We start from the raw sequence: 22,877 nt of genomic DNA, 5'->3' as shown, positions 1-22,877 counted from the left end.
CCCAGATCCCGGGCCACTTTACCTGTGCACCGGCTGGTCCGTCACATACTCGCTTGCACAACCACGCTCACTCCAGTCGCTGGCTACCCCTTTATTTTCCCACACTTGTTCCTCCCCTAAATTTCTTACGATAATTTCACAATCTCTTGCGCGATCCCAAATTGGTTTTCCCCTGCATCCCTCCCCTTTTCCATCCTGCTCCTTTTCCTCCCCTCTGGACGGGTCCCTGCCCACCCAGCCCCACACCCCAACCCACTCCAGCAAGGGACCTGCGCAGAGTCACGGTTATGATTTATGGTGCAGGCAGTGTCAGCCCCAGACCAGTCCCTGTGCTGGGCACGAGACCAGTCTGAACTGATTGCAGTTACTGGGGGGGTGTGGGGCGGGTACGTCAGGTGAGGAGACTTCCCACCTCCCACCAGACGAGCTTTTATCACATAACCTAACAGTTTCCAAAGAACAAAACTATCACAATTATTTTGAAATCCTCAGGCAAATGTATATGCAGCTGTTAGCTAATTCAGCAGACAGTACAGAACTGTGGGAGGGTGGGGTAAGAAATGGAGGAGGGACAAGAAAACAAAGGTCCCAGCATGTTCTGCAAAATGCTATTTGAAACAGTCTGGGGAAACCAGAACAAGAATAGTAGTTGGTTGCATGAGAGAGAATAACTATAAGGTGAGCCAAAGCTGAGACCTGAAAGAGGGGTCTCAAGAAGTAGAATGGGGCTGACAATGACAGGAACTGAACTGGCCACATGCCGGAAAAGAGAGGAATTCAGTCTGGCAGCATCATTCCCAGGGTGTTTCCGCATACTTTAGCCGTCTCCAGAGGGACAGAACTGCTGATGTGGTCAGAGCTAACAGGCAAGCCAGGCTGCGCAGGCTATTTAGAGCAGAAATACCCTCTTCTTCACGTACAGCAGAGCAGTTCCACAGGATTGGGCATAACGACATACTGCGCGTTCGGACAGCAGATACATCAGGCAAGGCAAAATTTTTTTTCAAAATCCATCTGCCTCCCGTTAAGCTGCAGAAGCCGCATTTTGCTATGCATTCATTTCACTCAATTCCCCCACTTTCATTCACATTCATTCGATTTTTTCAACTTCGTTCACACTGTCAAACCCCACAGTCACAGGCACCGAGGTGCGTGTGCCCAGTGGGTCTGGCTGGGACCCATGCCTGCGTGCAACCTAAGGGAAGATGGGCACCAACTATCACACCCTTACGGCATCTCTTGGGTTATTCTTCACTGGCAGTGGCAAAGTGCCTTGGACGGGTTGTCAGGACCCTGGGCTGGACAGACCAGGGAGTGGTGTTGAGTTCGGAATTCCCTCAGGCTAAATTAAGGTGAAACGACACGGAATGATCAGTTAAACATTTTATTCATGGCAGAAGCAGGCTGAACTTGGGAGGTATTAACAGAAGGTGGCAGGGTTTCTCACAACAGGAATTGCCCTGAAACTACCTCAGTAAACCGTGTAAAGCGTGGTAACCATATAGATAAACTCAGGGAAGGAGGAGAGCCCTCCCATTGGGTCACCAGCTTCAGAGCAGACCCCTTGCTTTCTAGACTCCTTCTCAGAGAAGAGCCCAGGGCGATTGGATCCAGACTTGGTCAACGGTTTTGTGTCTTAAAGGGATGAGGTGAAGGGATTATGAAAAAGGGAAGAGGAAGAGAGAACAAGACAGAGAGAGAAAAAGGAAGAGAAAAGAGAAGGATTTCACTGGTCCTGGGTCCAGCATTGGTCCAGTCAGCCAAGGGGTCCAGTCAGCCGAGATGTCCAGTTCCGGAGGGCAAAGGCACGTGGGGCTTCAGTTTGTGTCCTTTTGTTGCCTCAAGCCTTCAAAAGACTGATTAACGAATAAGAAGGCAACGATAGTTTAAAGAAAAAAAACCCTAAAACATAAGAAATGTGGTATGTTTGCTAATCAAGAACTGTTTAGATTATGTTTACTCAAGGTAAAGCTTATCTTGTTCAAGATTATACTTACAATAGAGGATGCTTAAAGAGTCACAGACTTGCTAATTAAGGACATACATCCTCCTCTGAGGGGTTGGCAAGAGAAACAAAGACCCCGGTGGCCTGAGATGACCCATGACCATAAAAGGACAAAAGGAGTAGGGGTATTCTTTCCCAAATAACCACCCAAGACCACTGACGACCACCAGAGATCCCACGCAGATGTAGAAGACTCTGGGATGATTGCTCAAGAGAACAACACGTCATTCCTGCTCAACATAATGAATATGCAATAGTTAGGTGGAACATATGTATTTGATAGGCGTGGTGTTTTAACTGCGGTATGTAAGTATGGACTGAAAATCTCAGTCGCTGTGCTTGCTTTGTGGAAATCTTCCACTTTGCACCCTGCACAGAATAAAGCAATGTCTCCTCTCTAAACACTTTGTGTGTTTTGGGAGTTACTTTCTGATCAGGTAACACTTTTATCATATCCTTGCCCCTCCTTCAGGTGGGCACTCAAACTCACTAGGCTAATTAGGTGTCCTGTGCCATTTGTGCTTTCAGGACCTTCGGGAAACCGGTCGGTGGTGATGCCATGAAAAGCTGAAATCAGGATTGGATGCCTGAGGGTCCTTTGGAGAGTAACTTCTTGCCTGCAGACATGACCATTGTTTGATCTTTGGCCATGCATGGTGAGCTGCCTTGCTCAGCATATCAGAACAGCATATCAGAACACAAAACTGTGCACCCTCGGGCACACCTATCCTGTTGCTGATGTCCTGTGCTGAGCTGTGCTGATCAGCTTCTTTTCACCTGTGGTTCCTTGCTATGTAGAGTTGGTCGTTATGCAGAACTTGCCCCACCACAATGTCTGAGACATTAACTCCTTCAATCTTTCACACGGGTCTTTTATGCCCAATAGTGGGTATGAAAGCTAGTGAGACCCAGCAGTTACTATGGTGGCATCCTTATGCTTTGGTCTGGCTACTTCTGCCTTCACACACTTCAGGCAACTTATTTGCTCATTTTCTGTGTTTCTTCGTACTGAATTTCTGAGGCTATGGTCTCCTTCCATTTGAACTAAAAGGAAAAGAAACGGCATTTGTGATGTGCTGTACCTTCCTGCTATGTCCAGCTGTCAGACAGTAGGGTCTTCTGCAGACAAGTTGTCTATGCTACAGAGTGCAGGTCTTCCTGGTTTGAGAGAAACAATGTTATTTCTCAATTTTACTGCCTTAAACTGTGTCTTTCGTTATCAAGGCAGGCCATTTTTTTAACCTTTGTTCTGCTGTTTCTTCTGGTGCTTACACACACCCATTTCCATTCATACTTTGCTCATACCAATCGGTATTTCAGTTTCAAGTCTCTGAAAGCTGATTTGGCTTGCTAAGGAGTCAGGTGAATACCAGAACCAGGGTAAACAAGGAGATATTACAGCTGGAAGTAGAGGACAGCAGAGAGAAAAAAGTACAGGGATTACATTTTTAGCAGCAGCAGGAAGTTACATCAACCCAGCCACTTTTTCAGTGGTTTCTAACTTTAACCAAATGGCTTAATATTTAAGGCTGGAATCACTCACCACCCTGTGAAAATAATATCAATTTGGAACTGTTCGATACAGTGACCCCTTCTGCCTCACCCAGTTGTGCTGTTTCACAGAAACCCCTCCCGTTTGTAGTTGATAAGGAAGTCAAGTATTTGGGGCATTCATATTTGCAAAACATTATACCAACAAACAGAATAAATCCAGTAACATTTCTTTCTTTGCTCTCACTCAGGACTGATTCAAAACCCTTCTGAAGTGTATTTAAGTGTAGAATAGAACATGCTTGCCAAGACTGTATTTGCAGCTTCTTTCCGTTTCCAGTCCTTTGCTTCACTTTCCTGCTCCCTGCTGTAACACTGTTCCAACAAAGTATCCAGTAAAGCTCCTCTGCCAGCATAGCTCCGATTTCTGAGTGGGTAAATGCATAAATGCATGTTTTCACTGGAACTGGCTGAAAAACAGGAGACAAATAAATGTAAGAAAATGACTGAAAGGTTTGCCTGATTCGTGATTATTATCTACCATTTGGAGTTGGCAATACATTGTTGACTCACTGTTTGAATCATTTTCTACCTTAGCAGTCAGTCTTGAAACTACAAGGTGTGAATCTGAGTTTTACCACCCTCGGCAACCTGTTGACCACCTGAGAATGCATGTGCGCGTGCCTAGAATATAAACCAGCCCAGAACTATCAATTTACTTTCCTAAAGCTGGAAGTGATGCAGAAAACTCCACCTTCTACCTCTCCTTTTCTATTGCATTTTTAAAATTACTTCATTTGTTATGTATCATAGCAAGAGGGCAAATATGGGGCAATATACCCAATGAAAAGATCCTTCCATAACCTTCCCTTCGACAAAGAAAGAGCAAAACCACAGACTGCACCACCTCGGTCCCAGTCCTTGAGGCGGTTCTCTTTGTATGACCTGAGCAGCGATCCCGACTGTGACCGCGCAGTTTCAGGTGCCTTTCAAACCAGGCATTAGCGCCAGGCGACGCAGGCTGGCATTCACTTTATTTTCAAGATTAACTTCATGATCCAGAGGGAGCAGCTGATACTTAACCGCCCCTTAAGCTTGCATCGCCGAAGAGTTTGAGCGCGAAAGCTCATCTCAAATGGATTTAGCGCGCTCAGCCCTCTCTCCCCGTCTTCCCGCTCCAGTATTTGCCGTGCTTCTCCCCGGTCCCACAGACCCTCCCAAGCCCCGCTTCACCACCAGCGGGAACGGGCCATTTCCCCGCTTCGCGCCCCCTGACATGGCGCCCGCTGCCTCAGCCGGCGTCGACCGGCGGCCGGCTGCCAACCTGGAAGAAAGACGAGCCGCGGCATTTCGACGCGAGTGGTAGAATCACTCGGGTACGCCGAGTTTTTCCCCTCCTTAACGCTCAGCACCGTTACTTTTGTGCTCCGCTCGGGCAGAAGTCGGCGGCGAGCTGAGGAAACCCTTCGGCAGACGCCGGCGCCGCCGTTTTCCCGCCTCACCCCTCACAGCGTTCCCTCAGCCGCAGGCCCCGCCCGCCGCCTTCGGTTTCGATTCCTCCCGAGCCCGCCCGGGCGGCGGCCGCCCAGTCCCGCCCCGCTTCCCGGGCTCGTCCCGTCGCTTCGCGTCCGGCTGAGGCGAAGGGAGGACGATGAGCGACCCGGCGGTGTGCTGCTTCCTCACCAAGACCCTCTGCGCCCATGGCGGGCGGCTGGGGCTGCGGGAGCTGCGGGAGCGCGTCGGTCTCTCGGCGCAGCAGCTGGAGGAGACGCTGTCGGCGGTGGGGCCTCGGCGGTTCCTGGTGCTGCGGGACGGCGGCGGGGGCGCGGAGGTCCTGGCCGTGTCGGCCGTGAGGACCTGCGTCCGCAAGGAGTGCGGGGGCTGCGATCGGCTGCACCTCTGCAAGCTCCACCTCATGGGAAGGTGCAACCTGGGGCCCAGGTGAGAGCGCCGGGGGGGGGGGGGGGGGGGCCGGGGTACCCCCACACCCGAACCCCGCCGGGCCGAACCCCGCAACCGGGCGCCGTCGGTTCTCCCGCTCACCGGGAAGCCCCTTCTGCCCCGGCTCCCCTCAGGAGGAGAGAGGCCCCGGTGTCCGTGTCCCCCCCCGCCCCCGGGTACAGCCCCGTACCGGCGAAGGACTCGTTCGCTGTTCTCGGTGTGTTTGGTGGGAGCCCCGAGCGAGCGCGGTCGGTTTCGGTTTTCGGAAGCCCGGTTTTCTTTGTGCCCTGGGTTCGGCTGGGATAAAGTTTGTTTTCGCGAGAGGGGACGCAAGCAGGATGGGGATATTCGATACCGTGTGACGTCATGCTCGGTATAAACTGCGGGGGGGGGGGGGGGGGAGGAAGTGTGGGGGATCGCAGCTCGGGAACGGGCTGAGCATCGGGTTCCGAGTGGTGAGCAATGGCGCTGTGCATCACTCGCCTCGTATATTCTTTTATGGGTAGTATCGGTATCGTTTCTTCCCCCCGCGTTGCCCTGTTGTACATTCCTTATCTCAGCCCGCAGGTTTTTACCTTTTTCTTCCTGTCCTCCTCCCTGTCCCACTGCGGCAGGGGGGAAGGAGTGAGTGATGCTGGCTGGGCCTAAACCATGATGCTTTGTCAGTATGATGATTTTTTTTGGGTTTTTTTTTTTTTTTTTTTTTTTTGGTGTTGAAGCTGCTTGCCTACCAATATTTCTCTAGTAAGAAAAAAGCAAAACGCTCGTGTTGTCCCAAAATGGGGTTCCTCACCCGGTTCGCAAAGAGCCTATTACACACAGAGCTGAGATATTTATGTCTGCGCAGAGACGGGTGCCAGGTGGTGACTCCACAGATCTAGCACACCTTGCTGAACACGCAGCAGATGTTTAAACGTTCGAGCAACAGTTACCAGTACTTTTACAGTTCCGCTTTGTCACCCTTGCTCCTGGTTGCGGAGAGCTTGATCTCCACTTAAAAGCCACGGCATCCTCCTTTTTTACTGCTCCTGTTCCGTGAGTGTCCTGGTTTCAGCTGGGATAGAGTTAATTGTCTTCCTAGTGGCTGGTACAGTGCTATGTTTCTGAGTTTGGTATGAGAAGAATGTTGATAACACTGATGTTTTCAGTTGTTGCTAAGTAATGTTTTGTCTGAAGTCAAGGATTTTTCAGCTTCTGATGCCCAACCAGCAAGAAGGCTGGAGGGGGCACAAGAAGTTGGGAGGGGACACAGCCAGGGGAGCTGACCCCAACTGGCCAAAGGGGTATTCCAGACCGTGTGATGTCATGCCCAGTATATAAACTGGAGGGAGTGGGGCTGGGGGGAGTGCCACTCAGGGACTAACTGGGTGTCAGTTGGTGGGTGGTGAGCAATTGCATTGTGCATCACTTGTATATTCCAATCCTTTTATTATTACTATTGTCATTTTATTAATGTTACCATTATCATTATTAGTTTCCTTTTTTTCTGTTCTATTAAACTGTTCCTATCTCAACCCACGAGTTTTACTTTTTTTTCCCCCCAGATTCCCTCCCCCATCCCGCTGGGTGGGGGGAAGTGAACAAGGTGCTCTGTGGTGCTTAGTTGCTGGCTGGAGTTAAACCACAACAGTGAGGAAGGGGCTTCTGTTGGTAGGGAGCTTTCCTTACCCAAGGACAGGGGGTTTTACTGTTAATTAGGATAGTTCACTCAAAGTTCAAGTAGCTGAACTTGATTTTATCAGTAGTAGAGTACCCCTTGTGCTTATCTGGGGGCTCCTGTATCTCAGGGCTCCTTTACTCCTTACAGAGGTGAAGTAGCATTCTTTTTTTATTTCTTGCGTATCTCCAACACTATCATGCTGTCTTGTTTTGTTCTAGAAAGTTATGAGCATTTAATTTTGCTGCAAGTCACTGCTCCACATACAGCCGTTTCTCTCGGAAGCAGTGTTTAATTTCCCATGTACATCAGTCCCGTTCTCTGGACATACAGAGAACTTGTAGGAAGGTAGGCACGGCAGCTTCTTTAGGCACAGACTGGCCAAAGGTGGTACCTAGTTTAAAAAAATAACGATAAAGGAGGCAAAAAAACAAACACAGAAGTGAAAAACAGAAGCTTTTCAGTGACAATCAACGGCAGCAGTGGGCTCTGTTGTAAGAATTCACAGTTCAAGCCCCAAAGCCCCAGGTCTTGCGCTGTTGCAGTGTTAGTAAAATGCTGATACCCCACCAGATTCTTCCTCTTCTGTCCCAGCAAAATAGCTCGCTCTGTGCTTGGGTCTGAAAAACGTGGAGGGGAAAGGCCACATCTATCTCAGAATGGTCCTAGCAAAGTATTAGGATGCTAAGATTTTCTCACTGTTTCTCTCTTTACTGACGGTATGGTAAGCTTCCATGTTATTCACTGTTAGAAATACCTTAAAATGCATGTAGCCACTTGTGCTGGATGACTCCATGTGAACTAAAATGTGCAATGAGGTGATTCCCTTTGTAATGATAAACCATTCTATCCTCTCAATAGCACTAAGTATTTAAAATCACCTTTGTATAGGCTAATAATTATTTTATAATAATTTTATAATGATATAATTGCTGTATATTATATTATTGTTGTATTATAATATATAATTATTATATAATTATTATGTACTCAATGAGTATGCCTTTTGTGGGAGGGAGGTTGATTAAAATGAGGGGGCAGAAATATTGCTAGGTGGACCACATGGATCAAGACAATATTTTTTAACCGATAAGATAAAATCTAGCCTTGCTTCCAGATCTTGCATCCTTTTTGTTTCAGAATCTGTGGAAAGATAAAGTGTCTGTGCAAGTTACGGGGGTCTTCCTATTTAGTGGAATCAGAATTTCAGTCCAGTTAAACCTAGTTTTAACTTGTGTCTGGCAAAAGTACCTTTTCACTGCTTTTTTTCTAAATGTGTTATTAAACTCAGCTGATTAGTTATCATTGTATTTGTGGACTGTTTCAACCTTTGACTTAGAAATACATGCTCAAGTGATGTAGATTACTGTGTGCCTGTTGGTGGAATCTGAAGTTAACTCTGGAGGAATGCTGGTGGTGGCTCCTACCTCAAATACTCTGTAGCTCACCTACCTTCACAGCCATTAATCAAGTGCCTACAGAATCTAATATCCTTAGGATACTGTTTCTCAGGAGCAAAGATGGCACACTTCTGCCCTTTAGACTTTGCATTCTTGTTTATTTGCTTACAAACCACTGTGTCCAACAGGTAGCAGGGGGTCGGGGCGAAATGACTACACAAGGGCCTGTAGAGAAGGATTGGATCAGACACAGCATGAGGTAAAAAAGCTTTCACAAGGGGAGTTTCAGGAGTTAACTAGAGGTGAAAGGGATATGGGGAGCAGAGACCTGAGTCTGATAGATTAACAGGTACTTTTATTGATCGAGTGCGTCTAGTCTTAAGGCTGTATCAAATCATGCTTTTGAAGAGCAAGACGTAAGGAAGCTGTATTTTACTGAGTTGATTAATGCACAGGTTGATTATGTTTCTCCTCATATTATTTATTTGCAGTATCTTTTCAAATAGATGCAAAAAAAAAATTGCAATCTCTCTAGTTCATACTCGCTTCGGACATTTTTCTTGGGTTAGTGGCACCAGTGTCTTCGCTATTGTCGTTTAATTGCTTCTTTATCCAAAACTCAGAAGTTAATGAACTTAGGTTTTTAGGTCTGGTTTGTTTTGTTTTGTTTAAACTTCCCTGCCAGTAAAGATAACAAATTGTGTTGTTTTCAGCTTCATTATCTCTTTGTTTTATGCTCTCAGATTCTTGCATCTTTCTTTACATTCCATCTCCGGGACAAAAACCTTTTACGTTCACAAAATCAAGGGTGTTGCAACTTTCACTGTTATTGATGTATTCCTCTAAAATTAGCTTTCCCTCTAGCTGTTCTGGTTGTGTGACTTGACTTGCCTCTTACTGGAGGGGAAGGAAGTGTGAGGTAGTCAGACTTGGCTTCAAATCTGTGCTGCTAGCTTTCTTAAAAGTGGTCTGGTCACATCAATGTTTAAAATGGGGATAATAATGCTACTGTATTTCACAGAGTTATTATGCTGTTTGGTCCATTTTCTAGCTAATTACAGGACCATCTAAATGTTCACCCTGACTTCTGCCAAACTACCTTTCTCCCCATGGCTTTTCTCAAGTTGCGTGTTATCTGAGGTACTTCTTTAAATCAACTTGACAGAAGAAGTAAACATTGATATTTCTGTGTTAATTCTTGCAGATCTTGTAAGTACTTGCACGACATCATCAATGCAGAGAACAAAAAAGTTCTAAAGACCCATGAGCTGTCTGGCCTTAATGAGGATGAGCTGCGAGTCCTGCTTCTCCAGAATGACCCTTTCCTCCTCCCTGATGTGAGTTGTACTGATTTCTTAAGAGAAGCTTTTGTTAATTAGGAATGGGAGAGGGCAAGTGAGAATATGGAGTTCTGATCTCAACTTCAAGCTGTTAAGATATGTAACAGTAGTCTGAAGTTTAGTCTGAATGAAGTATGAATGGGAATGGCTGTGTGTGAAAATATAGAGCCAGAGTTGTGAAAGTGCTGTGTACTTATAACCAAAAAAATAACAGCAATAAAACTGTTAAACACTGGGGATTGAGTTGCTTACATAAATACCAGAAGGCTTGCAGCTGGATAAGGCCATGTCATCTCTGACTTGTCAGCAGAAGACCTGCTGTCTGACAGCAGGCAGTGGACAGCAAGGCTACAGCCTGTTTTGCGTGCCACTCCTGTTATCCCAACAGGATAGCCATAAAGTTAGTCAAAACAAGCAAATAAAAAAAAGTCAGCAACTTCACCAGAGATGTACAGACATTGAGGTAAGCAAGGCGGAGGTGAAAGATCACAATAGTTGTCCGTGCTTACAGGATAAAAGGCCTGACCAAAAACCAGTTTGTTGGCTCTTCTCCAAGAGATGATGGAGACTTGGAAGCAGGGCCCCTTTCCTTTTCCAGCCTATGTAGGTGTCATGGTTTAACCCCAGCTAGCAAGTAAGCACCTGCTTGCTCACTCCTCCCTCCCCCCGGTTGCGTGGAGAAGAGAATCAGAAAAAAAAAAGTAAAACTCATAGATTGAGATAAGAACAGTTTAATAATTGAAATAAAATAAAATATAATAATAGTAATGAAAAGGAAGATAACAATAGGAGGGAGAAATAGAACCCAAGAAAGACAAGTGATGCACAACGCAATTGCTCGCCACCCGCTGACCGATGCCCAGCTAGCCCTCGAGCAGCGATGGGATCCCCCCAGCCAACTCCCTCCAGTTTATATGCTGAGCATGATGTTCTGTGGTATGGAATATCCCTTTGGCTAGTTCGAGTCAGCTGTCCAGGCTATGCTCCCTCCCAACTTCTTGTCCGCCTCCTCCCTGGTTTGTGTCCTTGGCTTAGGATAAGCACTACTTAGCAACAACTAAAATATCAGTGTGTTATCAACATTATTCTGGTGCTAATGCCAAAACACAGCACTATACCGGCTACTAGGAGGAAAATTAACTCTATCCCTGCTGAAATGAGGACAGTAGGCCTGCACGTTTTGGTTCTTGAGGGTAAGAAAAATTTGTAAGAAAATGACCAAGTGACTGCAGTTAGTTTTGTGTAAAATCTGCCCCTTCCAAAGTGCACTGAGTTTTTGCACACTAATTTTCTACGAGGCAGCCTTTGTCCTGTTTCTATGCAAGTCACTGATTTTGTTAAATTAGGCTGAACAATCCATTCTGGTTCTGTATGTGTGTATAAGGGCAATGCTATCTTCAAGATACGGCTGTTTCAAAGTCAAGAATATCCTGTTCTGGCTACAGCTGGTTAAGGAATTATCAGAGTACTGCCTGTTACCCTTGTCTTTTGGAGTTTATATTCGCCACAGATCTGTTAGCATAACAACTCTATTGTTTTCTTATTCCCTGCTGCGACAGTGCTGGGCTTTGACAAAATAGATATTTTTTTTAAGTGTTTTAAAATATGTTGTGCTAGCAGATTCAAGTAGTATGGTGGTGATGAGCGAGGAGGGTTAATAATATCTTTGTCCTGCTCAGCTGTATCTAAAACTTAAGTGTTTCTTGTTTAATTACTCCCAATAATGAGCAGATAGCAACCGCCATTGACTGGTATTACTCTTAAGCTCTTATCTATAGATCTGTTCAGCCCTCACTGCTGGCAGGCATCATTAATTAGCTCTAATCAAGCACCTTAACTCCTATTATGGAGTAACATAGCAGAAACAACAGAAAACAGTGATTTATGCAGGCCATTTATAAACCTGATTGCTGGGGAGAGAGGGGTGTGAAAGCTGACTTTGCCGTTTCTTGCTTAGAAATGCCGACTGGCTGTGCGCTGACAAATAGCATGTATGAAGTTCTCAAGCAAGAGGAAACTTTGGTCTTTTGTGACCTGAACTGGGGTGCAGGGTAAGAAAAACACAACAGCACTCCCAAATCAGGAGTTTTTACACTTCCCCTCACCTTCTTTCTGGCTCTCCTTTTTTTGTTTCTTGGCAAATGCAAGGGGCAGTGTGCTTTCCTGATGTAGCTAAACAGTGGATTCCCTATTTAGCTGAGGCAGCACTTTGTTCTGGTTTGGTAGTTTATTCTGATGCTCCTGTGTAAAAATTTCATCATGCATACTAATAATATCTTTTAATGCATCTTCCTCTAGATGCCCTACAAAATCGCTCTCAACCAGATTCAGTGTCTAAATCTCTGTGAGCTTCACTTTGTAAATTAAGTGGCTGGTAGGCTGGTATCTCCACTACCCTAAAGTGACATTTTGTGTAATGGGTGTCCCAGACAAAATGTTTGTGTTTTTAGTACCCTCTCAGCTTTTACCCGGTTCTGTATTTCAGTTGCCTTTTTTTTTTTTTTTTTTTTGTACTCTCTTGAGCAGGAAAATGGAAGCACAAAAGCAATTCCTGTGCTCTGGCCCCCCAAACCAGTGTCGGACATAAGTCTTATGCTTTTTTTGGTATTTCTTAAACCAGCTTCAGGCTGTGTGACAAACTATGCTCTCTGCTTCTGGTTTTGATTAGCGGTGTTCCTGGAGGAGAAAGTTTCTAGAAAGGAGAGGATATTGAAGTTAAGGGGGAAAGTCTGGGTTGGGGAAAGACCTATTAAGGAAGCAGTGATTTTAAGTTTTTCTAGAAACACACAGAGAACTATATTATTCCTTCCAACCAAGGGACTACTCTACAAGTTTGTATCACAGCCCTTAGTTTGTGCTTGATTGTCTGTCTCTGGTGGATGTTGGACTAACTGTTTGTTTCCAGCTCAGCAACTTGAACAGTTATCTCTGCTTGGAGGGGTGGAAAAACAAATTGCATGTTTAAAGCCTTAACTCACTTTTCTTGTTAGGTAGGCACTTAGATGAGCCATGTACATTTTAGATGAAGGTAGCACTTTTGAGTGGTATCAGGCCCCCAAGACAGAGCAACATTCTTCAACTGAGGAAGACCCTCCATTGGCAGTGGTGTAAGATTTGAGTTCTTTAGTGACTGAAGTTACAAAACATCTCCCACAAGACTGTTTGTTATTACCTAGCACTTGCATATGGTCTTGATACATAGATCTTAGAGGGCTCTGTAGATGATAAGCCTTTCTGCATTCTCCTTGGGCAAAGTTGGGACAATGAAGGAGAGAAAAATGAAGTGACTTACCCAAAATTCTGGAGTAGGTGAATAATTGCTTTGTGCTGGCAGGTGCAGGTACTTTTGAATCTCACTAAGAAAGGCACATGATGCTTAAGATAAATAGCTTGTTATTACTAAAGGTTATAATGAGAATAAATCTTAGGTGTCCCTTCTGATGTCATGGGAACTCACGACAATACAGCATCAGACAGACCTCTCTAGTAGGACCATGGCTTGCTCTGCAGAATTCCCATCCATGTTGAGGTTCAGCACCCTTGCTGGTCTTCATATCTTTATAATATTTTTTTTGGGGGGGAGAGGAGGAACACCCCACCCCCCCCAAACTCCCCCAAAGAACCCCAAAGCTATTGGTCTTCTATCCGTATAAAACTGAATGTTCTAGATGGTACACCGAGGTTCACTGAGAGCATTATGCTCTTATGCATCTCTATAGGAACAAGCTCTTACAAACAGTACGTGCAGGTTGTATTGTTAAAGGCAGTTCATGCTAATGGCATGGTATGTGCTCTCATTATGTGGCTGTCACTAATGATAATGTATGGGCCCCTGCAACCAAGGCCTACAGGTAAACTGGAAGTCACTGTCTTCTCATGTTTTCCACAGCGGCCTGCTACATGAGCTGAAAATAGGTCCAAAATTAATTTTCCAAAATTTATTTTCCCAATACAAGAGCATGATGAAGCTACTGGAAGAGGAGTTCAGCAAAGTGCCACTCAGATGATGAAGGGACTGGAGCATCTGTCACATGAAGACGGGCTGAGAAAGCTGGCTCTGTTTAGCCTGGAGAAGTGAAGGCTCAGGCATCTCATCAGTGTTGACAAACCTGAAGGGGAATGTGTAAAGAGGACAGAGCCAGGCTCTTCTCAATGATGACCGGGACTAGAGGTGATGGGCACAAACTGAAACACAGGACGTTCCCTCTGAACATCAGGAAATGCTTTTTTACTGTGAGGATGACTGAGCAGTGGCACAGGTTGCCCAGAGAGATTGTGGAGTTTCTGTCCCTTGGGAATATTCAGAAGCTGCCTGGACACGGTCCTGGGCAACCAGCTGTAGGTGGGCCTGCAGGGGAATCTCTGCTCGGGCACCTGGAGCACCTCTTCCCCTTCCTTCTTGTCACCTTGGTGTCTGCAGGGCTGTTTCTCACACTTTCCCCAGCCCCCCCTCACTACTGTGTAGCGTTTTTCCCTTTCCTAAATGTGTTTTCCCAGAGGTGCCACCAGCTTGGCCGATGGGCTCAGCCGTGTCCTGCAGTGGGTCTGTTGGAGCCGGCTGTGTCCTTCATGAGGCAGCACCTGGCTTCTTATCACAGAAGCCACCCCTGTCTGCCAGCACCTTCCATGGGTACCCAACAGATTGTAACACCACTGATAGCATTTTGTGATGCAGTTAAGCTTAAATATATAAACAGTAGTCATAATTGCAAGGGGAAAATAGAAAGTTGTGGTACAGTTGCACAAACAGGGTGCAGGAAAACATGTAGAAGTAAAACCTGCAAGATACGTGATAGAACTAAAATCCTGCAGAGCACACAGGAAGGCTATGTGATGGAAGCAGAATAATCCAGTAGAACAAGCAAAACTAGAACAAGTCCAGATCCCCCAAATAAGATGTCAAAAGCAAATGAGAGCATTCTTTGGGGTCTTAAGGGCAGAAAAGCAAGAAGCATACACAATGAGAGAGGGAAGATGGGCAAGAAGGAAGACAACCCTCTTCGGTTTCTGCTTCCCTCAGAGGCTAAGAACCATCAAGGATAGTAGCCATCAGTGCTCACTAAAATTACATCAGTTCCATGGCTTTGTATGCTCCCACCTAATTTAGAGTAAGTTTGTGAAGGCTAATTGTTCTGTACGTGATACTGACAGATAGCAACCACGAACTCACCTTTGGCGATGGGTATCATTAGTGAATATGAATCCAGTAAAGAGTTGTTTTGCAATTGAAACTGACCTGATGTTTCAGTCTTTTTAACACTGACATCCCAGCAATCTTTAATTCCTTAGCTGACGCATAAATCTATATATATTCAATAGCAACACAGCTTAAAATCTGTTCCTGTTGCTTGGAACAGGGTTTGGGAGAGGATCGTGACAGTTCTGGTGCGATGTTGAGGCTGTCTGCCAGGCAGCTGTGTGTCCTCCTCAAAGCAGGTTCCTTGTTACGGGCTGCCACTCTGTGCTGCAGGAGCAGAAGTGTTGCTGTGGTGCTTGGTGGGCAATATGAAGGAGTTTTTGGTGTGTGATTTGTTCCCTGGGTCCAATGCACTGCATATCTCTTTTTTTGGTGAGTAGAGGAATAAAGAAGTGTGTTGCTTTTTCCGTATGTACTCTAATCGCAAAACGTTCTTCTTACCATTTTTAGATGCCCAAACCTTCAGTGCGGAATAAGCTTTACAAATAGGAAGTGTAAATGCAGTTTCAGCTCCATGAAATAATACCTTATTTGACACAATATACATGTTTTTATGGAGATGCTTGTTCTTTGCTCTTTGTTATGGTTTTGATTTGGGTTGTTGTTGGGTTTGTTTCTGTTTTTCTCTTTTTTTAATAGAATAACTGTAAAACATTCAGTTGTTATGCAACTGTCTTGCTTAGGAGTGCCAAAAATGAATGCTTGTTAGACTGGCTTTTCTTTTTCTTGGAAAAAAAACTCTGCACAACTTTAAAATTGAAAATGCGTGAGTCAGCTGAAAATGCTGGCTCTTTTGTGCAAGAAATTGGAATTAAAGAAGTCCAGATTAAAGAAGTCACAATGAACACGTGCCTTTTAGTCACCGTTTTGCTGCTGTTAAAGCTGCATGCCTATAGAACAAAGAAAAAATTTACTGATTTTAATGTGCTTTTCCATTTTGTGTTGTATCTATCCCTCCTCACTTCTAGGTCTGTCAGTTTTACAACAGAAAGGATAGCACCTGCAGCCAGCAAAACAACTGCAACAGGCTTCATATTTGTCGACACTTTCTCCAAGGGGAATGTAGATTTGTTCCATGCAAGAGGTCCCATAACCTCTTGGATACTCATGCATTGAGAGTGTTGGAAACTGGAGGTGTCGATAGGAGTATAGCTTCAAACATCCAAGCTATATGTGATCACAAGCATGTGGAATTCAACAAGGAACTCAAGAAGGGGAAGAGTAAGTTGTAAGAAACACTATTTAAATAGGATTCTGAGTTTGATAAGAGGTAGAAGCTGTTCTTGGCTTACCTCACAGCTAAACCCCATCATCCTTTCTGTGCTTTCAGTACACAACTACAAACCAAGAGAAAATGCATTGAAAAAACCAGCAGTTAGAAATGTTAAAGATTCGATGATGCATTTGCAGACAGCGGACTCCACACTGCATGTGCCACCTTTAGAAGGTAAATATCTAGATAAGTACCAACTGCTTCCATGTGCAATCAGCTTTCCTATTTCCTCTCTTACAACATGTACATATTTTTTTCCCTTCTGCCATTGATCTGCTTTCAGGAATGGAGTAACTCATGGCTGAGTCATGTGGGAGGGAGAGCTGCATTACTGTTGTCTAAAATGCTGCATGCAGAATTGCTATTGAGTGTCTGCCGGTAACTGTGACTAGCTGGGATTTGTAACTGTTACTGCTGAGCTTTTGTATCAGCAGTGGAGTACCAGTGGAAAATTAGATCTGTGATGGACATAATCCTTAACACGCAAATTGGGATGTTGCCAGCTAGCTGAAGTTTTGGTCTAGCAGTGCTGTTCATTCAGTCTTCTCATGCAGGTCGCAGTAGCAATGTACCTGGTCAGAGCCAACACCAGTTGCCAACAGGAGCTGGAAGTAAAGACAAAGGTATGGATTGTTTCTAACCCTCCAGACTTGAGATCAGTGCTTGTCACTGGGATTTGGTTTCACACAGCCCTACAGCTCCATGTGGTAGTTGGAGTGCAGCTTATGTGCTTACCCTATCATATGCTGAAAGCCATAGTACCAGACGGCCTGCAGAGGAACGTTGAGATTTCTGCCCAAGCATTGTGCAGCACAATGGGGAGTAGTCAGGGATTGATCTCTGTACTGTTCTGGACACATTGCTTCCTTCCTGGGAAGGAGACAGAGTTGTATCCATGCATGTAATACCTCTCCTTGCCTTCTGTCCCCGGGGAATGGATATAGCTTTGTCAGTAGAGCAGTTGACTTGATATACCTTCCAGTGAGTGAATAGCAACTCGTAAATCTCCTGTCCTCCTGGGCAGAAGGGACTTAGCTTTAAAGCCTGTCAGAGTCCAATACTCTCTGAACACGTTCTTTTAGATATTCCACACATGGAGGGTATAATGTTTAATATCAAATTTACTTATTTGAAGATAGTTGATGTTACATGAGTATTGTGGGTTAACCATGGTGGGCAGCTAGGCACTACACAGCCACTTGCTCACTTTCTCTGACCCCCAGTGGGACAGGGGAAGAGGAGAGAAAGAATAAAAGCAAGAAAACTTGAGGGCCAAGATGGGTTGGGGGCGGGGGTGGGAAGCAAAGGGTAAGTGGAAGAAGAAAGAAGAAAACAAAGAAAAACAAGTGATGCAAAGGCAGTCATTCACCACCTCCCATGAACGGGCTGCCCAGCCAGTTCCTGAGCAAAAGGTAGCTAACCCTCCTAAACTTTTATTGCTGAGCATAATGTTATGTGGTATGGACTGTATCTTTGGTTAGTTTGGGTCCTCTGCCCAATTTTGTCCCCTCCCAACCTATTGTGCATCCCCAGTATATTCACTGGAGGGGCAGAGAGAGAAACAGAGAAGGCCTCAAAGCTGTGCAAACACTGTTCAGCCAAAGCTAGGGCATCACTGTGTTATCAGCATTGTTTTGGTCAAAAATGTAAAACACAGCATCATATGAGCAGCTATGAAGAAAATTAACTCTATCCTAGCCAGGCCCAGTACAATGAGATTTCTGATGTAGCAGAGTGATGCAAAATACACTGGAAACAAAATAAATTATAGGTCTGTGTAATATGCTCACCGCCACCATGCTGCGTGTCCCCAGTCCCCAGGAAGGAATATGTGTGTTGAAGCCAGCTCAAACCCGTTGCTCTCTTTGAAATTCTTTTGTTAGCTGTTTAGTTCTTATACCCCTGTGTTGAGCTGAGCCCTGTATTTGCTGCCCCCATGCTGGTCTGGCTAACTGTGGAGAAATGTTTATACCACCGGTTGATCCACTCAGCTGACATAGCCAGTTATCTACAGCAAAAGCCATCCTCTGGTCCCCTTTGTGTTGAGACCAAGTCAGCTTCTTTGCAACAGCCATGGTCAGTCACACCCCACGTTACTCTCTGAGCTTCATGGGCACATTGCCCTTGGCCATCTCCACTGAGCCTTCTTCCATTGTAGGGGCTTATTGGTCAGTCACAAAGCCCTAACTCATGCGGTGCGCTGTACAGGGGATAGTCAGATCCTGAAAGTGCTTGACTTGGCTACTGCAGTCAACTTGTTACTTCTAGGATGAAATACCAAATGCCATGTCTTTCTTTTAAAGTTGTATTTTGGTAGGGCCAATAACGACTCATGTGTTCCTTCCCATAGATAAGAAAGACTATTCCTCTGCTAAAGCTTCAAAGGATAACAAACAAGATAAGTGTGATGAGATATGCGTGTTCTACGTCTGGAAGTACTGCAGACATAAAGGTAAGCTTTACAAAAAGTAATGTGATTTTCAGAGAGCAGTGTCTGCAGAGGCACTCCCTGCTCAATGGCTCAGGCTAGTGGTGGCATATGGAGTGGGAGTGGCGATTGTGCCTTTTCGCTCATTTGCTTTGTTTCCAAGTTACTAATAAACACTGTCAGAATTACAAACATAATCAGAGGAAAGTCACGTGGATACACTTTAACCCTTTTTCCTCTAGATGATCCATCTATTGGCCTATTTCAACCCTGTTGATGGGAGCAAGCTTTGGGTATATTTCTGTGGCAAAACCCCTTCATGTTAAATGTTACACTTTCTGTAACTATTAGATCAATTTAAGAGCTGGCCTTATGCTGTCATCATTGACAACTGGTAACAATATGTCACCCTTTGTTCTTGCTGTATGCCATATTCTCCCCTATTAAGTCCTCCAAAAAAGTGATCTTAAAATGTCTTAAGAAAGCAGTTGTACCAGCTAAGCTAAAGATAAATCTAGTCCATCATCTGTCTGGCAGTGGCCAACAACAGAGGTCTGGGGAAAAAATCTAAGTATAAACAATTGTATTTGGGGGCTGTCCCTGAACAGTTGCTTAACCCCCAGGTTAGGCTTTTCCTTGGTTACGAGGAGTTGCCATGAGATTTTTCTTTCAGTGAACTTGTCCAGTCACTTTCTAAAGGACTACTCCTTTTCTGACCACCTGGTCTTTGTAAAAGATCCACTTAAATTAGACCAGACTGTGTTTGCTTTTGCTTAGGATGCAGATAGTAAATTGCCTGATAACTGTTTGGTCTGAAATGTTTGTGTATATTTAGCATTTCTGTAGTGGGTTTGTGTTCTGGTAGAGATGCAGTTCTCCAGTCAGAAGCTCCTTTTCTGAGAGGCAGATGAGTAAGTTACTTTAGGGCTTGATAATAGCTCTCCTTAACCATTACTTTGAAGAGAGACAGTACTTTAAAAAAATAAATTGTTTCTTTTATGGATATTTTATGGATCACAGAAATGAAATCTGGCCAAGAGAGACCAAGTGTGGTTTTGTCTACAGATTTTCAAGTTAATTTAAGCACAGCCCTTTCAAGACAGGGTGCACTCCAGCCCTGTTAACAAAAAGAATGAAGAAAGGAATGAATGATACTGTCTTCATAACTGGGGTTAATTTCCATATGTTCTGTGGTCAGATACATCAGGGGGCAGGCATGGTGAAACTCCTTTTGGCTCTGTGCAGCAGCTATTCCAGCCTCGTGTCGCATTTCTCAGACTCTCTGCTTCTTTAGGGCCAGGCTTGAGGCTTAAATTTACGAACTTTTGGACCTGCATAATATGAATGTTGTACCTGGGTGCTAACTGTGGAGGTCAGGCTCAAAGCAGTTCTCCTGTGACCACCAAATAGCCAAACTCAAATAATGGTTGGAGAGTTAGTGTGCTTTGCCATGCCATGTTTGGCTCAAAAGTTGTAAATTAAGAGGTTTGGTCCATACTTGGGTGTGGAGTGTTCATCAGCTTCCCCCAGCAGGGAGGCCTGGAGGTCAGCTTCTGCCTGTATCCAGCGGGATGCACACATGCAGGGGTGTTAAGCCCGTCTGGGCTCAAACATGCAGACCTACATGCATTGAAACATAGATGATGTAAAAAAAACCCAACCCATGAGTCTTCCTCTTCCTGTATGAAGCATATATAGCACTGCTGCAGGTCTTGCACATGAGGCAGTTAAAAGTTGCTCCTTCCCATTTTCTGAGAAGTGAAGCAACAATTCCAACGGTGCCTAGCAGTCTTGTTAGTAGGGCAGTGTTGCTGCTACCTGTTCAGGGGTGAGTGTAGGGTCCCTCTTGGGGGATATTCTGTGGAGTATTGCAGTCCTTTATGCTGCCTCATTCATTGGGCTGGACCTAAAAAAAACCTTCAGGCCTTGGTAACCACCCTATAAAGACTAAAGGAAAGAGAGAACCAAATGTATTGGAGTGCTTATGTGATGTGTAGACTAGACTTTTTATAGCTGAGAAACATGGTGGTGTGACACATAGGCACACACTTATCTGTGGCACGGCTCTCCCAGCTGCCAATGTTGTGTATCAGCAAAGGGAAGGTTGTGGTTTCTTTGAAATGTATCTGGCAGTATAAGAGCTTATGCTGCTTTTCTAGGTAAGGCTAGAGAAACGCACATCCCTATTGTTCAAATATATTTCTATTTTCAGCACTCTGTCTTTATTGCTTGTACCAAAGCCCAAGAGATAAAGCCAGAGTATAAAAAATGCTTGTTCCTTTTTTTTCCCTGTCTTGCTCTCTTTTTTATGATTGCAGAGCTCTTGATTATGTCCGATCTCATTACAGATAAATGCAGATTTGTTCATTACCATTTGCCATATCGATGGCAGGTATATAATGGGATCACCTGGAATGACCTTTCCATGACGGAGGAAATTGAAAAGGCCTATTGTGACCCAAAAAACAACAGGTATGATGATGCTGGACTGCTTGCTTAGAGTACTGTGGTTGAGCCCCTGAGGAAAAACTCTTGTTTTCTTCCTAAAGATGTCTGGCTTCCATAACTTCTGATTACTGAGCTGCTCAGAATCTGGGAGGAGGTACAAATGAGAATTTTTCTTTTAAAAAAACCCCAAAAGTAAAAGTGATTGCATGGAAATATCACCCCATTCTTGTCTTCTAAGAATAACACAGTATCTTGCATTTAAAACTCTATATAGCGTAAAAAGAAATGGGTGGAATTTAGTGCTTAGAATATTAGTATTTCAGATAATGAATCATAACTTATAAATAATAATTAACTTGGGCCTTTTAACAACAGTTCAGAGCTGGTCTTCTCTAGGCTATTCCTCTCCTAATACAGCTAGCATCTACAATAATACTATAATATAATAATATCTGTAATGTGCCTAGGTAAATTTTATGAAATGCCCTTTGTGTAAGCAGCCCATCTTTTTTTTTTTTTTTTTTTTTCTTAAGTGAGTGCATTTTCCCTTTAATTCTTTTCTGAAAGCCCCACTGTAAGTCATTGGATTTGTAGGGGACCCCAAGTATGGCCTCAGTAAAATGGTATAGCTGTTTTGGCCCATGCCTCTTCAGTCTGCAGGTGATTTTGATTTGCAGCTTGACTAGGCTGCCGGATGGTGCAAATCACAAGCAAGATTCCCAAGAGGAGGCTACTTTCAAAGTCTTTCTGCCTGAGAGTTCATTTTCTCAAGCCTCCCAGGAGTAAGAGCCCAGGTGGCTCCAGTGATGAATACTATTTACAGAAGTCACAGCTGTGATTGCATCCTCTGTAACCAGAGAAAAAGAACAAAGTTTATAAGCTGCAGGTGCTTGCTGGCAAATTCAGTCAGGTACTTACCAACTTCTATTTTTGTACTGAGAAAAACTGTAACCATGCTTATTTATTGCAGAAATACCTTTTGCCATATTGTACATGTAGCCCCAGACTGTCTGTAAAGCTGGCAGTGCAACATCTGGCTAGTGACTGAGATGGCATTCATTGTCTCGCAGGCCATAGTTCACTTCTGAAGACTGGCAACAGTTTTCAGAGCTGCCATGCATGCTGTGGGAAATACTTTCATTTTGGGCCTAAGTAAGTTCAGGCAGTCACATTATATTAAAGAAAATTGTATCGTCTTAAACTGGGGATTAGAGGATAAAATATATACTGTTAAATATAATAAACCTGAATTTGTCCTTATAGCATAGCAGATAAGAACATTAATTTCCAGACGATGACATGCGGTTCTTCTTTGCTTCGACGCCTCTCTACACTGTCATCAGTCACAAAACCCACATTGTTATTGACTACACAGTGGATTTGGTATTGGAAGAATGACCAAGGCCAGTGGATTGAATATGGGCAACAGGTGAGTCCACATCCTGTGCTTTGAATCACTTCTGAAGAAATGCTTGGAGCCTCTTCCCCCGCCCCCCGCCCTTTACTCGGCAAGGTTAATTAAGTAAGTGCTTATGCCTGAGTTTTACAGTGTCAAGTAAGGCAGTGAAGCTACAGATGTTCGTAACAGATGTGATAAAATATTGACAGGCTGGAGGGGGAGGGAACATGCTTTATCTCCTTGCAGTGAGGTTCAGTATGAGCGATCGTCTGTCTTTGTGTCTGGGTGATTTGTTATA

The 22,877-nt window shown here is 44.5% G+C and overlaps 1 protein-coding gene and 1 long non-coding RNA gene across 5 annotated transcripts in view; one reads left to right on the top strand and one right to left on the bottom strand.

Annotated features, from left to right (window-relative positions):
• Nucleotides 1-1,370: 1,370 nt before the first annotated feature.
• LOC126047665 (uncharacterized) lies at nt 1,371-5,769 on the bottom strand. The gene is made up of 2 exons (XR_007508665.1): nt 5,628-5,769; nt 1,371-3,966 (listed from the first exon to the last, which is right to left on the bottom strand). It is a non-coding gene; the product is annotated as an uncharacterized LOC126047665 (long non-coding RNA).
• Nucleotides 5,053-22,877, top strand: part of LOC126047663 (zinc finger CCCH-type antiviral protein 1-like) — a 30,605-nt gene continuing 12,780 nt past the window's right edge. Inside the window, exons 1-8 of one of the 4 annotated variants that reach the window (XM_049821589.1) lie at nt 5,053-5,437; nt 9,699-9,831; nt 16,000-16,252; nt 16,362-16,478; nt 16,859-16,927; nt 18,655-18,756; nt 21,081-21,204; nt 22,444-22,609. In XM_049821589.1, coding sequence (XP_049677546.1) covers nt 5,148-5,437; nt 9,699-9,831; nt 16,000-16,252; nt 16,362-16,478; nt 16,859-16,927; nt 18,655-18,756; nt 21,081-21,204; nt 22,444-22,609 — 1,254 coding nt within the window. In that variant the 5' untranslated portion in view covers nt 5,053-5,147. The other 3 variants (XM_049821591.1, XM_049821592.1, XM_049821590.1) reach the window with 3 other exon arrangements.

This window comes from Accipiter gentilis, chromosome 18, assembly GCF_929443795.1.
Source record: "Accipiter gentilis chromosome 18, bAccGen1.1, whole genome shotgun sequence".
In the NCBI taxonomy this organism is placed as follows: Eukaryota; Metazoa; Chordata; class Aves; order Accipitriformes; family Accipitridae; genus Astur; species Astur gentilis.
This window is presented reverse-complemented; position numbering and strand designations above follow the sequence as displayed.